The sequence below is a fragment of the Mercenaria mercenaria genome, chromosome 18, assembly GCF_021730395.1.
Source record: "Mercenaria mercenaria strain notata chromosome 18, MADL_Memer_1, whole genome shotgun sequence".
Classification (NCBI taxonomy): Eukaryota; Metazoa; Mollusca; class Bivalvia; order Venerida; family Veneridae; genus Mercenaria; species Mercenaria mercenaria.
In genome coordinates this window covers 31762760-31776488 of record NC_069378.1, presented here as the reverse complement: position 1 = coordinate 31776488, position 13729 = coordinate 31762760, and the positions used below count along the sequence as shown (strand labels likewise).

Here is a 13729-nt window from a genome sequence, read left to right as displayed (position 1 = left end):
GGACCAAAAATGTTTGAGTTAAGTTTGAAAGTGACTGACATATAAGGGTCAAGGTCATTTATATGTAGGTCAGTTTGTAGGTCTTGCCACAAGGATTGTTGAGTGTGAGTATGAACAAAATCGGGTCATTACCGGTAATGTGGGCCGTAGGCAATGTGGTTCATACGGACTGACAAACGAAGAGTCCAATCACTTTATGCCCAGAGACATAAAACTGATCAGTTGGTCAATGGTTCAAATATCAGGTGAACATCTGACTGATGTTTAATAAAAAATTTCAAAAGTCCTTATGATTTTTGCTTGGTGCGCACTTTGTTGGTTACCGAGATCTGTTCATAGAATTTGGGGAAAATTTCAAACTATTTTATTGCAAGCATTTTTGATATCACCAAGAATTTATGTAACATCTTACAATGTATTTTGAAGAAATGTACTTCTAAAGGCTATATATATACATGAGTTTTTGATACATTGTATGTTTCTAGCTATGATTTCTGTCCTCAATATTCTGCATTGCATCTGACAGGATTCTCAAGAGCTGTCCACTTATAAGACAGCAATTGCTCGATTAATCAATGGCTACTGAGCGGAACAAGACCTATAACTTTGCAAGACTTACATACTTTTAACAATTTGTTACAGATGAAATTTTATTATGGCAATGACAACCTTAACCAAATTTTCAAATAAGGGCCAAACCTTTTATCAAATACAACCAGGGTTTTGTAGGAGGATGTCTTGATATATGAAGTTTCAATCCAATACTATGTAGATGCTACTGAAGTACATCTTCATAGTACAACTCAAAACAGAATTTTCAAAGTTGAAAACGTTGTAAATTACATAATTACCAAATAGAAAATTTCGAACATGCCAAACTAAAAATGCTTCAAGTAAAAAAGCGGACATTGTCTGCAATAGGACAAACGTGCATTATCATGAAATCAACTAGTGGTCAGGAGCAAGTCAAAGAGGCACTGATGGATCAGGCTGCAAATTAGGGTCATCTACCTGCATGTCCAATCATCCATTAAGTTTCAACATGTAGGTCAAGTGGTTCCTCAAATGTTACTGACAGGCTCCTGTGACCTTGACCTTTGATAGACTGACCAAAATCAATAGGGGTCATCTACTCTGCATGTCAATCATCTATGAAGTTTCAACATTGGGTCAAGTGGTTCTCAAGTTATTGATCCAAAACTGTTTACATGTTACAGGCCCTGTGACCTTGACCTTTAATGATGACCCAAAAACAAAAAGGGTCATTTACTCTAGCATTAACAATCATACTATGAAGTTTCAACATTCTGGGTCGAGAGGTTCTCAAGTTATTGATTGGAACGGTTTCATGTTCAGGCCCCTGTGGCCTTGACCTTAAAGAGTGACCCAAAATCTAGGTCATTACTCAGCATACCAATCATCTATGAAGTTTCACATTCTGGGTCAAGGTTCTCAAGTTATGAGAAGGTTTTCCAATGTTGGCCCCTGTGGCCTTGACCTTTACAGAGTGACCCAAAATCGTTCATCTACTCTGATGACCAATCTATTAAGTTTCACATTCTGGGTCAAGTGGTTCTCAAGTTACTGACCGGAAATGGTTTTCAATGTTTGGGCCCCTGTGACCTTGACCTTTCACAGAGTAAACCCAAAATCAATAGGGGTCATCTACTCTTTATGACCAATCATCCTATCAAGTTTCAACATTCTGGGTCAGGTGGTTCTCTAGTTATTGATCGGAAATGGTTTTCAATGTTCAGGCCCCTGTGACCTTGACCTTTGATGGAGTGACCCCAAAATCAATAGGGGTCATCTACTCTTCATGACCAATCATTCTATGAAGTTTCATCATTCTGGGTCAAGTGGTTCTCTAGTTATTGATCGGAAATGGTTTTCAATGTTCAGGCCCCTGTGACCTTGACCTTTGACGGAGTGACCCCAAAATCAATAGGGTCGTCTACTCTTCATGACCAATCATCCTATGAAGTTTCAACATTCTGGGTCAAGTGGTTCTCTAGTTATTGATCGGAAATGGTTTTCAATGTTCAGGCCCCTGTGACCTTGACCTTTGACGGAGTGACCCCAAAAACAATAGGGGTCGTCTACTGCAGCAGCCCTACAACCCTATGAAGTTTGAAGGTTCTAGGTCAAATGGTTCTCCAGTTATTGCCCAGAAATGAAGTGTGACGTACGGACGGACGGACAGGGCAAAAACAATATGTCTCCTGGGGGAGACATAATTTTTTTACCTGGTTATTTCAGTAAACTGATGGTGGGGAATCATTGTGTAAAGTTTCCAACCAATACTGTACATGTACATATATTTGTTACCAAGACAGCAAGCAAATCTTTAACCAAGGTGAGCTGCAGACACAAGGGTCAGCAAAAATAGCTCTCATTATTCTTCAAACTGTCTTGAAAGCAAAAAAACTTTTCTGACAAGCACTAAATGATCCTTGACGGTGACCCCAGTGTGACCTTGACTTGCATGTCAAAGTTATTGTCTGCACAAAAAATTCAGGCCTTTTTTTTCATCATTTTGGCAATGCCACCAACACCTGTGGAATTGGGAAAATGCTCTCAGAAATTGTCTTAATTGGGAAAATAAGCAAATTACCAAAAATTATGTAAAGATTTTTTGTGTGTAAAAAATTAATGGATTGCATTTCAGTAATTGTTCAAAAGTATGATTTTATAACCAAAATATACACACAAACTTGCAAAACTATGTTAAAACAGCAAAAACCCTAAAAGGTAACAGTCATATGGGAATTTTAAATTCGGAATTTGGAAAAAAACATTCCTTTTTCCTTTGGGATTACCACCTTTTACTCGAAGTCGATTTATAGGGGGGAAAAGTCCTGAAACTGAACAAAATATGACATGATTTTTGCCCCCCTCCCCCAAAACTCAAAATACGTCACAAAATCAAACCACAAACATGACAAAGGATGCAGGAAATTCAAATGAAGCCAAAAAGAAAAGTGACTACAAATTTCAGGAGAGCTGATTTAAAGAGTACACTGTAATTAGGTAATTAGTGTTATTTCTCGAACTCAAAAAGGGAAGGGTGCTACATAAAAGGAGCATAGTCTGTTTTAAATGGGAAAGGTACCATAGTTACATTTTTCAATGTTTACATTTTTGTCTTCATTTTATTTATAATTATTGCACACTTGTCGCAGATAAAGTTTCCAAAACCAGGTTGGTCTAACAGCATGAACAGAACTATAAAAAAATTTCAAATGACGTCAAGTTTATTTCTTGACGTGATTATGTTACATGTGATGTGCATGGGCAAAATGTGTAAACTGTTGTTAAAACCAATGAAACGCCATGAATTAAAAACATGTAAGATCAAAATAAAGGTTATTAATAAAACCCGGCCCGGCCCGGCCCGGCCAAAACCACGGAAATAGCCGATTCCGATTGTACGGAAACCACCGGAAACTTACGGACGGAAGGCTAATATAATTACGAATGGTGATACCGTCATCTTAATCAAGGCAAATTTATGTGTATTTTATTTCATTATTACAAAAGTAGAAGCAAAGTATTTAATATTGATGATACGTATGTTTGATGAAGTATTGCACTTGACATAAGCAAAGACTTTAAATAACAAGATATTTGAATCACACTCAATCAAAGAAGTAATACGTTCGGCAGTCGATTTGTCATTTTGTGTACCGGACAGACAGGAGATAGCAGTTTACAGGATACTTTCAACAGAACTGATCAAGCTAGTTAATGGTACGTCGTTATTTCACACCTAACGATGTGACACTAGGTTGTGTAGTACGGCGAAGGGGTCTATACCGTGCACTGGAAGTATTTATAAAATTTGGTTGCCCGACCAAGATAGCGTTTTAGCATATTAAGTATTAATTTAATAAAAATATCTTGCCTTAGGGAACATATGAATATAAACACTCTTATATTAAAGTTGTCAAAGATTTGCATTGATAAGTACACATTTTGCGAAAATTAACTAGAAATGTAAGTTTATGAAATTATTATTATACTCCTTTTGCCTATCTCGGTTGCGCAACCAAGATAGATCGAAAATAGACGAACTTCGAGGCTATGCGCTGTTTTCATACCTTCCATTTGTTTCAGGTTGTTGAAGTATTCAAATCTGAATATAAAACTATAAATTATATCAAAAGCTAAAAAAAAATAGCCCACTTTTTACATTTTTTCATATTAAAGGGAGGCAATTACAAAATTTCATAAAAAGTATCAAAGTAAATATTTCCAGAAGAGGTATAACTCTATGTAATAGTAGGTCTTTGTTCCTGAAATTTAAGAAAACTGACAAAAATATCATAAAATGTTGCTCAGATGATAAATCATGTGATTTAGCTTTAAACAAAACCGGGTGATATGTATGGAGATGATACCCGGAGTTACAGTAAGTTGTAGAAATGAATGAACTGGAGTATAAAATATGAAAGATCGGTCGCAAAGTTTCGAACCCGGACCCCCACCCCACCCCGAAACATGCCCGCTCAGTCTGTTTAAAACAAAACAATAAAAAAACGGTAAATATCTAATATGGATAAATGGGAGGGAGTGATAGCAATGAACTTTCGTGTTTTAACAATTTACTGCTAACGTTATTTTTGTTTTTAGATTATTTAATTTTTGATTTCTCTTTCTTTTATATTTGAAATAATACTAGCATATCTTTTTAACACAGAATTAAAAAAAAACCCGGTCTGGTCGGACTACGAACTATTTCAGCCTATGCTTATACAACTATTCACACCGTGAATGTTAACTTTTTTGTTTTTAAAATGAACATTTTAAAGCATGGATTACAAATGTGTGCAATTCAGATGTTAAATTATTATACCCCACACAATGTCCAATGCAATTTTCCCATTAGTTTAACTTGAATAATATATCATATTTACAAGCGTTTTTATATCTCGTGCGCAAAATCGTTATTTTCAATTTCTGCGCATGTGATATTTAAGAAATAATATATCTCATCCAGTGATTTGTCGTTGAATAAATCATTGCTTGGAGTTCAGATGCGAAGGAATTATATCAGATGCGAAGGAATTATATCACTGAACGACAAGCAATGATTTATTCAAGAGCAAATCACTAAATGAGATATATTATTTCGATTCTAACACGTTATAAAGGATTTTAAAGTACATCCTTGATGACATGCATTAAATATTTGCCCGTTTTCAATCGGTTTCTTTTCCAGCGCGCCGCTATGCCGCTTGACGCCATGACGTAATAATTGTGACGTCAGAACAGTGATTTGTTGTATGATAATTCACTGCTTTCTTCCTTCTTTGTTTAATAGGAAAATGAATCGGATCGTGTTAGAATTAAGAAATAATTTATCTCATCGGTGATTTGTCGCTGAATAAATCACTGTTTGGAGTTCAGATGCGAAGGAATTATATCACGAGGGCGTAGCCCGAGTGATATAATGCTACGCATCTGAACGACAAACAGTGATTTATTTAAGAGCAAATCACTGACTGAGATATATTATTTCGATTCTAACACGTTATCAAGAACTTTAAAGTACATCCTTGTCGGCATGCATTAAATATTTGCCCGTTTTCAGTCGGGTTCTTTTCCAGCGCGCCGCTACGCCGCTTGACGCTATGACGTAATAGTTGTGACGTCAATACAGTGAATTGTTGTTTAATAATTCACTGTTTCCAGCCTTCTTTGTTTAATAGGAAAATGAATCGGATCGTGTTAGAATATACAATAATTGCGTTTTGGTGAGGTCGATATGAGCCGCGCCATGAGAAAACCAACATCCGCGCAGTCTGGTCAGGATCCATGCTGTTTGCTAACGATTTCTCTAATCGCAATAGACAATGTTGGTTTTCTCATGGCGTGGCTCATATGTGGATTTATCGGCCTGATAAAAGCAATATCAACCTCGGGCGAATTTATCGACTTGATATCGCTTTAACAGGTCGACAAATCCACATATCGACCACATATAAAAGGCGACAATTGTTTTATTATCAAATCCAGCCTACTCATAAGTATAAACATTAGATACTGATGTCTGCAGCCTTAGGTCATCTTTCGTGGTTAATTGTATACGACGTCGCATTGTTTTAACGTAATAACGTGTGGACGTCACAGCTGGAGTTCAATATGTATGTCTGGCTCCGCCTTCGAGAAAATACGACTTTTTATCGTTGAACATGTGACTAGAACAATGGAAAGGACTATAAATATAGATTTAATGATAAAAAAAATAATTTCATATCATATGCGCAACAACGCTATTTTGTTTTTCTGCGCATGTGATATTACTTTTTCATGTCTCCCTATGAGAGATCGATACTTTCGTACTGATTAAAAGACGATGCGCTTATTTATACATAGGATTGAATTACTTTATCTTGTGTTCATACATGTGTGAACCCGGCCTATTTTTCTTTTCTGCTTTTGAATGACTTGTTCTACATGCAACATTTTGAAAACATTTTTTCATCAAATATTAAACTGAAACTATCACCATCAGATTGGAAATTAACTAACTACTAAGAAAATGGGTGCTCTCATTATATGTTCCGTAGTTATCGCCGTTTTTCGAATGTTACTGCTGCTGATTTTGTTGAAGTATGCCCATAAATACAGCGATATGTAACCTCAAGACTATACCTATCAAAAAGTATTTTTATACAGCAAAGTCGCGACAATTTCTAAGTGCTTACTAGTAAAGCCTCCTTAATTCTGTCTTCATTATTTGGCAAGTAATAACTTTTTTTAATGTTAAATAAATCATTTCATTAATTTTTCGGTATAATAAAATAAATAATGTATTCCTGAGAGGGTGACCCCTCGAAATAACTCTATCCGTGACTAATATTTTTCAATGATACAATTGTAAGTTACTGTAGAGAAAGAGTTTAGTATTTAAAATGTAAATGTATAATAAAATGTTGACGAAAATGGGCTTAAAATCCTAAAAGACCACAACAGGAAATAAAACCCGGCTAATTCTGAATTTTAAGTTGGTCGGGACTTTGATATGCACAGTCAAAATTTTCCTAGCCCCGCAGTATGAAAATGAACCTGGTAGTCATTTTACAATTTTATTTCATTCAAAAACATTTCAGGAACATTTTCAGAAAAGAATGTTTCTCATTGCAGAGTTTAAATTAATTTTCCTTAGATACAAGCATTTGTATGTAAAAATTGAGTGTGCAATAGCTGCGCGTGAAAATTGGGTAGGAGAAAATTAAGAATACCGCGAAAACGAAGAAGGATACCCCTGTTTATTTTTCGCTCATATTACAATTCAGTTTTTTTTTTATCATAATTGTATTTGTGAAAAAAAATAACACACTACTTAGTCATTCCATTTGAAAACATATAGGTTTCAATGGGCCTGTTATACCAAATAAAACATAATTACTTTTTGGATATAATGGACAACCCAAAAAATAAATTAATCTCCGTAAAAACAGAAACGTCACAATTATATTTAAGGTTGAGCTAAAATGTGATTTCTCGACGCGATTTGCGTTAAGAAGTACGAATTTTACCTTTTCAATACAATGTAATATCGGGTGAAGATCAACTTTTACTATTATTTAAACAAGTTATGAAGGATGCAACTTGTTTTTGGAAAATCCCGCTCATTACACTTTCTTTATCGTAAAGTTGAAAAAATATGTAAGGTTAAAACTTTTCTGAGATGCTTATGGATTTGGCCACACATGGGCAGTTTAACAAACCATTTTAGCTGGAGAATTACACTCAGATCCTTCGTAAAAACTGCAAACTATCGTACAATTACTCTGTTTATAAAAAAAGAGCAACAGTTTAATTTGCATAATTACAATAGGTTTGGTTCTACCAATGAAAAAATCACAAAACGTAGGGTCTCAGAATGCGACAGCATTAAAGTCCAAGTACAGTTCACTTCCGGTGTGGTCACGTGACCATAGTAAAGTAAGCAATGTTAGAGTAAATCGTCTGCACTACACTGTGATACTGATAAATTTGCACACAAAAAAAATCTTAATGAAGAAATTTGTGAGATTTGAAGAAACCACATCCATTCAAAGTTTTATTTTGCTTTTTCCAGACTTATTTGTAAATTATGATTAGCGGGCTCAAACGATTCTTCTGTTGTTATGTATCAAAAATGCCGAGCACTAGCAAACTGACTGAAAAGGCATTCTGTATACAATAATATATCAAATCAACCTAAATAAATTGCAAAGTTTTGCAAGATATGTCTAACCATTGAAGTTTAATATTGAAGTATCTAAATGCATACTCTGAAAGTGTAGAGCATTGGTAAATATCCAAACGAACCTTAACAAGTTTTTACTTGGTCTATTTTTCACGAAACAGTGTGAATCGTTCTATATATTGAGTGCAGTTAAATGGTAATTTTGTTCCCATTTAAAAGATTTCTTTTTCGCGTCGAGTTTTGGTTCACCAACTAATGCGAAATACACTCGATGACTGCTTCCTGGAAACTAACCAGTACTCGCACCGAAAGAAGGGACTGTTGGAGTCACGGTCAAAATCCGCTGACAGGATTCAACCCCGTGACCTCCGGATTACGAGACATCTGTACAAAAATGAAAAAAGGTAAAATTTGTATCTCGATTCTACTCTATATAGATTTTAACTAATTTGAGGGGCCTCCGTGGCCGAGTGGTTAAGGTCGCTGACTTCAAATCACTTGCCCCTCATCGATGTGGGTTCGAGCCTCACTCGGGGCGTTGAATTCTTCATGTGAGGAAGCCATCCAGCTGGCTTACGGAAGGTCTGTGGTTCTACCCAGGTGCCCGCTCGTGATGAAATAATGCACGGAGGGGCACCTGGGGTCTTCCTCCACCATTAAAGCTGAAAAGTCGCCATATGACCTATCATGTGTCGGTGCGACGTTAAATCCAACCAAAAAAAAAAAAAAAAACTAATTTGAATATAACTTAAGTAAGTCAGTTTATTCAGAGATTACTTGCAAACTTGGAAAAAAAATAAATAAAAAAGATGTTAAAACATCATAGCAACCTGCCGAATATGAAATCGATTATCGAAAGTGCAAAGACTATGCCACAAACTGCAATGTACCACAATATATTCAATGTGTGACTTTCATCGTACGTCGATTCAGTCGACTAAGTTCAAGAGATATGCGTGAACAAACCTAATTCAGTATTTGTTTTTTATATATCTATACAGGAATATTTAAAAAATATGGGGTACCGTGTGTAAAACCTTTCAATATTCAACGCTGCATTCTTCGTGCGTAATCGGTATCCCGACCTATCCTAAATGTTTTACATGACCTAAATGTTTTATGGTCTTTGAGATTTTTTAAAAACGTTTTAATAAAAAGTTTTAAAAAACTGCTCATTCTATTCTTTAAAAATTCTCAGTGATATTAGAAATTATTCGTATTCATTTTTTTTTACATAAAAATAATTTCCGTAAAGTCTCATTGAACAAAAAAGTATTTTAAAAAAAACCCTGCCTATTTACTACCTGTTTTTTAGGCATGTTACCGGACACAAAGAAATATTTAGGCTTTGGGAATGCACAGGTGAAACAAAAACTCTTTGAGGCACGAGAGGAATTATAACAACTTTTTGGACAAAACGTGATTATAAAATAGTATATAATGATAACGCAAAGAAGTATAAAATACTTTATTTTATTTTTATAGCTCTTTGGATAACGATACAAAATTTCGGGAACTAATTAGAAGCCTCGTCAAAACAACGCTATGTATAACGACTTCCTGTGTACAAGTTTACAAATTATATATTAAGACGTTTTTGCAACCAGAAAGAACACGCAGTCTTAACCTATTCATCAAAGAAGTTCCTCGCGGGCATCATAAAGGTCAGTGTTTTTTTACACCAAATTCTAAATATGTAAGTTGATATCGACACGATATCATTCGTAATTATATTAGCCTTCCGTCCGTAAGTTTCCGGTGGTTTCCGTACAATCGGAATCGGCTATTTCCGTGGTTTGGTCCGGGCCGGGCCGGGCCGGGTTTTATTGATAACCAAAATAAATGTCCACTCAGAAAGGTTTTACATTTTGTAGGATTATTCTGGTATTACAATGGCATAACTGAAAAAATATAATGTACTTGTAACCTCATCCGACAGGCTGATAAGGATTATAATCGTCACAACCATTGTGCGAGTATGAAAAATAATCTGCACAACAGTTGACAACTGTCCTACCTATAAGTATAAACACAAGTTCCTTTCCCATTAGACGTGTTAGGCTATTTCATATTATTTTGCAAGCTGAAACAAATGCAAATTTTGCGAGTACAATAAAAGTTAACTTACAACCCAGTATTTGTGATACTTCCAAGCTGTGAGTGTGACACTGCATTTTTCTGAGAACTACTCAGATCAGATTCAGAACCAAAGAAATGCATGTCTAAGCAAAATTAATTCTGCAGTTGCTTCACAAATCTGCACGTTTAGTCTCACACACAAATATATTTAAACAAAGCATGACATGTCTAATAGACATATCTTATGTCAAATTAGGTGCGAAATCATTCAAGCGAAACGTTGAGTCTGACTCATTAGGTTTTGACAGCAAAAACAAGATACGAGGTGTTCGAAAAAAAAGTCAAAATTTCTTAAATTACCTTCAGATAGTTCTAAATCTAATTCCGCCAACTTTAACCTTACATCTTCTGGCACTTGCAAACCCGAAGTATCCACTTCTGCCATAATGTTTGACACAAATAAAAAGCAAATTAGAGAACTAATTGATCGGTTCGATTTCGCCGATGGTCGCCATATTGGATTTTGAGTGAAACCCCACCTCAGTCTCGCGATACTTCCCGAGATGATGTTACGAACGTGGACGTGTTTGTTTAACTTGAAACTCCACTGAGCCTGTTTCTTCTCGGAAGGCTATTTTGTATGGCAATATCGAACACGTAACTAATTAATCATGGTGGCCGAATTACAGTGCACTATTTGTTACAGCTGGAATACCAGTTACTACATGGAAAATTGTATTCCCAAACGTGAGGTAAATGAAACTCAATAAAAGGAGAGGGACTTTTCAAACTTCGTCACAAATCAAATCAAATCAATATTTATTCATTGTCGGTAGATAAAATAACATTATAAACATAAGCTATGTATAGCTTTTGAGCTTTTGACCGACATATTCATACATAGAAAACAACATGTTAAATTACACATTTTACATATGTCATAACTGTTATAAATTAAGAGCTGATCGAAATTCATTACATCTTGAAAGACAAAGGTAATAAGTACTGTTTGTTTAAGAGTATGGAATTTGTAATACATTAGGTTATGTAAATAAATAAAAAAAAAAAACTATATCTAAGTAATAAATAACTAAAATCAAAATATTCAAGCACATGCACATGCAATGACAGAAATGGTAAAAAGCTTAAAATAAAGTACAAGCAGTTTGCAAACTAAGAAAATAATGGAGCATACACAACTAAAACAGCCTAGAAGCACATATTCAATATAAGAACACAGATAACCAGCTAAAAACTAGAACTTAAAACTCAAACATAGGAAAATAAGAGCATAAATAAAGCAGATTAAACACAAGCTAAGGCAATTCAGGTTTACTGGCAAAATGAACATGAGCAGCTCTCCCCGTTCCATGCACCAATCAAATTTTAAAGTTTTTGTAATTAACCTCATCTCTAAGGTGTTATGGCAATGAGTTCCAAAGTTTAGGTGCATAGGAACGGAAGGAGTTTCTACTATAACTGGTTGTTCTTACCTGAGGAATATTAGCTGCATTTGTGTACCTAAAATTGAAAGAGTGTGTTTTAATATTAACCAAGTCATGTAAATAGACTTGGCCTTGTTTATGAATAATTTTATGAATTTCTAGTGCCATGGTTCTAATTCTTCTTAATTTTAATGTTGGAAGTTTAGATTTGGTTAATAGTGAATCATAATCTGATATATAATCATCACAGATGAAGCGTAGCGCTCTTTCTTGGATCTTTTCAAGTTTTTAGTGCATATTTCACCACAAAAATGCCAAGTAAGGAGGCAATAGTTAAAATTTGATAAAACGAAGGAATAATAGATATTTAATATGCCTAGTTTACATAAGTGTTTCCCAATTCTCTTTAAAACATTTAACTGCATTGAAGCCTTTTTACAGATGTTAGAGATATGGATATCAAATTTTAGTTTGAAATCAAAGGTTACACCTAAAAGTTTAACATCCTCATCACAAGAAATGGTACTCCCATTTAAGTTAAAAGTTATGTTTTGATCCCTGTTTTTTTTTAACCAATGGCAACTGCCTGAAATTGATCTGGATTGGCTTTCATATGGTTGTCTGAGAACCATTTTATTAAAGACTGACTGTCTGACTCCAAAGAATTAACAATGTTATCTATGTTTGTGTCACTGCAGGAAAGGGTATGATCATCTGCATAATTATACAAATCACACTTATGAACTAAATCAAAAATGTCATTGATGAAAATATTAAAAAGTACGGGACCTAGAATGGAACCACATATTGTAATTTTTTTAAATGTATCTAGTAGAAAAGGCTTCATGGCATTACATGTATTCTGTCTGACATATTCTTTATATTAAGGCAGATATAGTTCCCCAGATATTAAATTATACATGTGGTAGATAAAGCGGTATATAAAACACACATTTTGAGGATAAAGAAGTAGAACGTGTGAAAAAAACAAACATAATTACATTCACGAAAATCCTGACATGACTTTGATGTATTAAGCCCCGGTATCTATATGTAGTAAAGACAGAAGCAACAAAGTAAAAGAAAAAGTAATGATGACAAAATTTGTGAACTGTAAAAGCCGACATAAATTTAAAGAATATTAACTAGCAAGAAAATGCGTTGTGCATGTGTACGATCCGAGATCAAAGAATATTGTAACTGAAGAAAAACCACTTATTATCAGATGACAAAGAAATAGCAAATACGTTAAGTTACCATTTTATTAGCGTCTATACTACTGAAAATATAAATAGTGCACCAGCATTGGAATAAAATAAGAAGTTGATAGTACAAAGCCTGATAAGTATGACGTCAAACATGTTCATACCCTTCTACATGTTAGACTACTGCTGGAAAGGCGTTGGCGATTATAACTAGCTATGAACGAACATCTTTCTTTAGACATAAGATTAAATGTTCTAAGGACTATAACCTAAAAATGTATGCAATCACAAAGTAAACATCGTGTGGCTGTATATTGCATAAACTTATGTACTCTTCATACAGTTAAGAATAATGTTTGTAACATTTAAGAATGACTTTTTATTCATTATATCGCTAAAAATGTTTTTTCACTGACTAACTTATTTACACATGTATTTAAGAAATATGACAGATTTACTTGTCGCTTGCGACCTAATTTTTTGTTTTATAGCAATACCTGATCAATATGTTATCAAATTACGCTTGGAAGTTTGTTTCTTGTCGATTATGTATTGCAATTCAACCCTTGAAGAGGGTTCATTTTTACTTTAAGTTATTTTTTATTGACAAAAATGATTGTAATATTTAAGAAAGACATAAAAGAAATTATATCATTAAAATAATTATACCATTGAATGACTTCTGTGGGCCCGAAACCTCGATTTGGTGCTTAGAATTCTTTCATGTGAGTATTTAAAGCCAGCCGGCTGGCTAACAGAAAATCGATGGTTCTACCCGGTGCCCGTTCCATTTCAGTTGG

At 34.6% G+C, this 13729-nt stretch overlaps 1 protein-coding gene across 5 annotated transcripts in view; it reads right to left on the bottom strand.

Annotated features, from left to right (window-relative positions):
- Positions 1–10824, bottom strand: part of LOC123537935 (disco-interacting protein 2 homolog C-like) — a 109704-nt gene extending 98880 nt beyond the window's left edge. For 4 of the 5 annotated variants that reach the window (XM_053530631.1, XM_053530633.1, XM_053530632.1 and 1 more), the window contains exon 1: positions 10640–10823. In XM_053530631.1, the coding sequence (XP_053386606.1) occupies positions 10640–10724 (85 nt within the window). In that variant the 5' untranslated portion in view covers positions 10725–10823. Of the gene's footprint in view, positions 1–10639 lie in introns of all 5 variants that reach the window. The other variant, XM_053530635.1, reaches the window with a different exon arrangement.
- Between the last annotated feature and the right edge of the window lie 2905 nt (positions 10825–13729).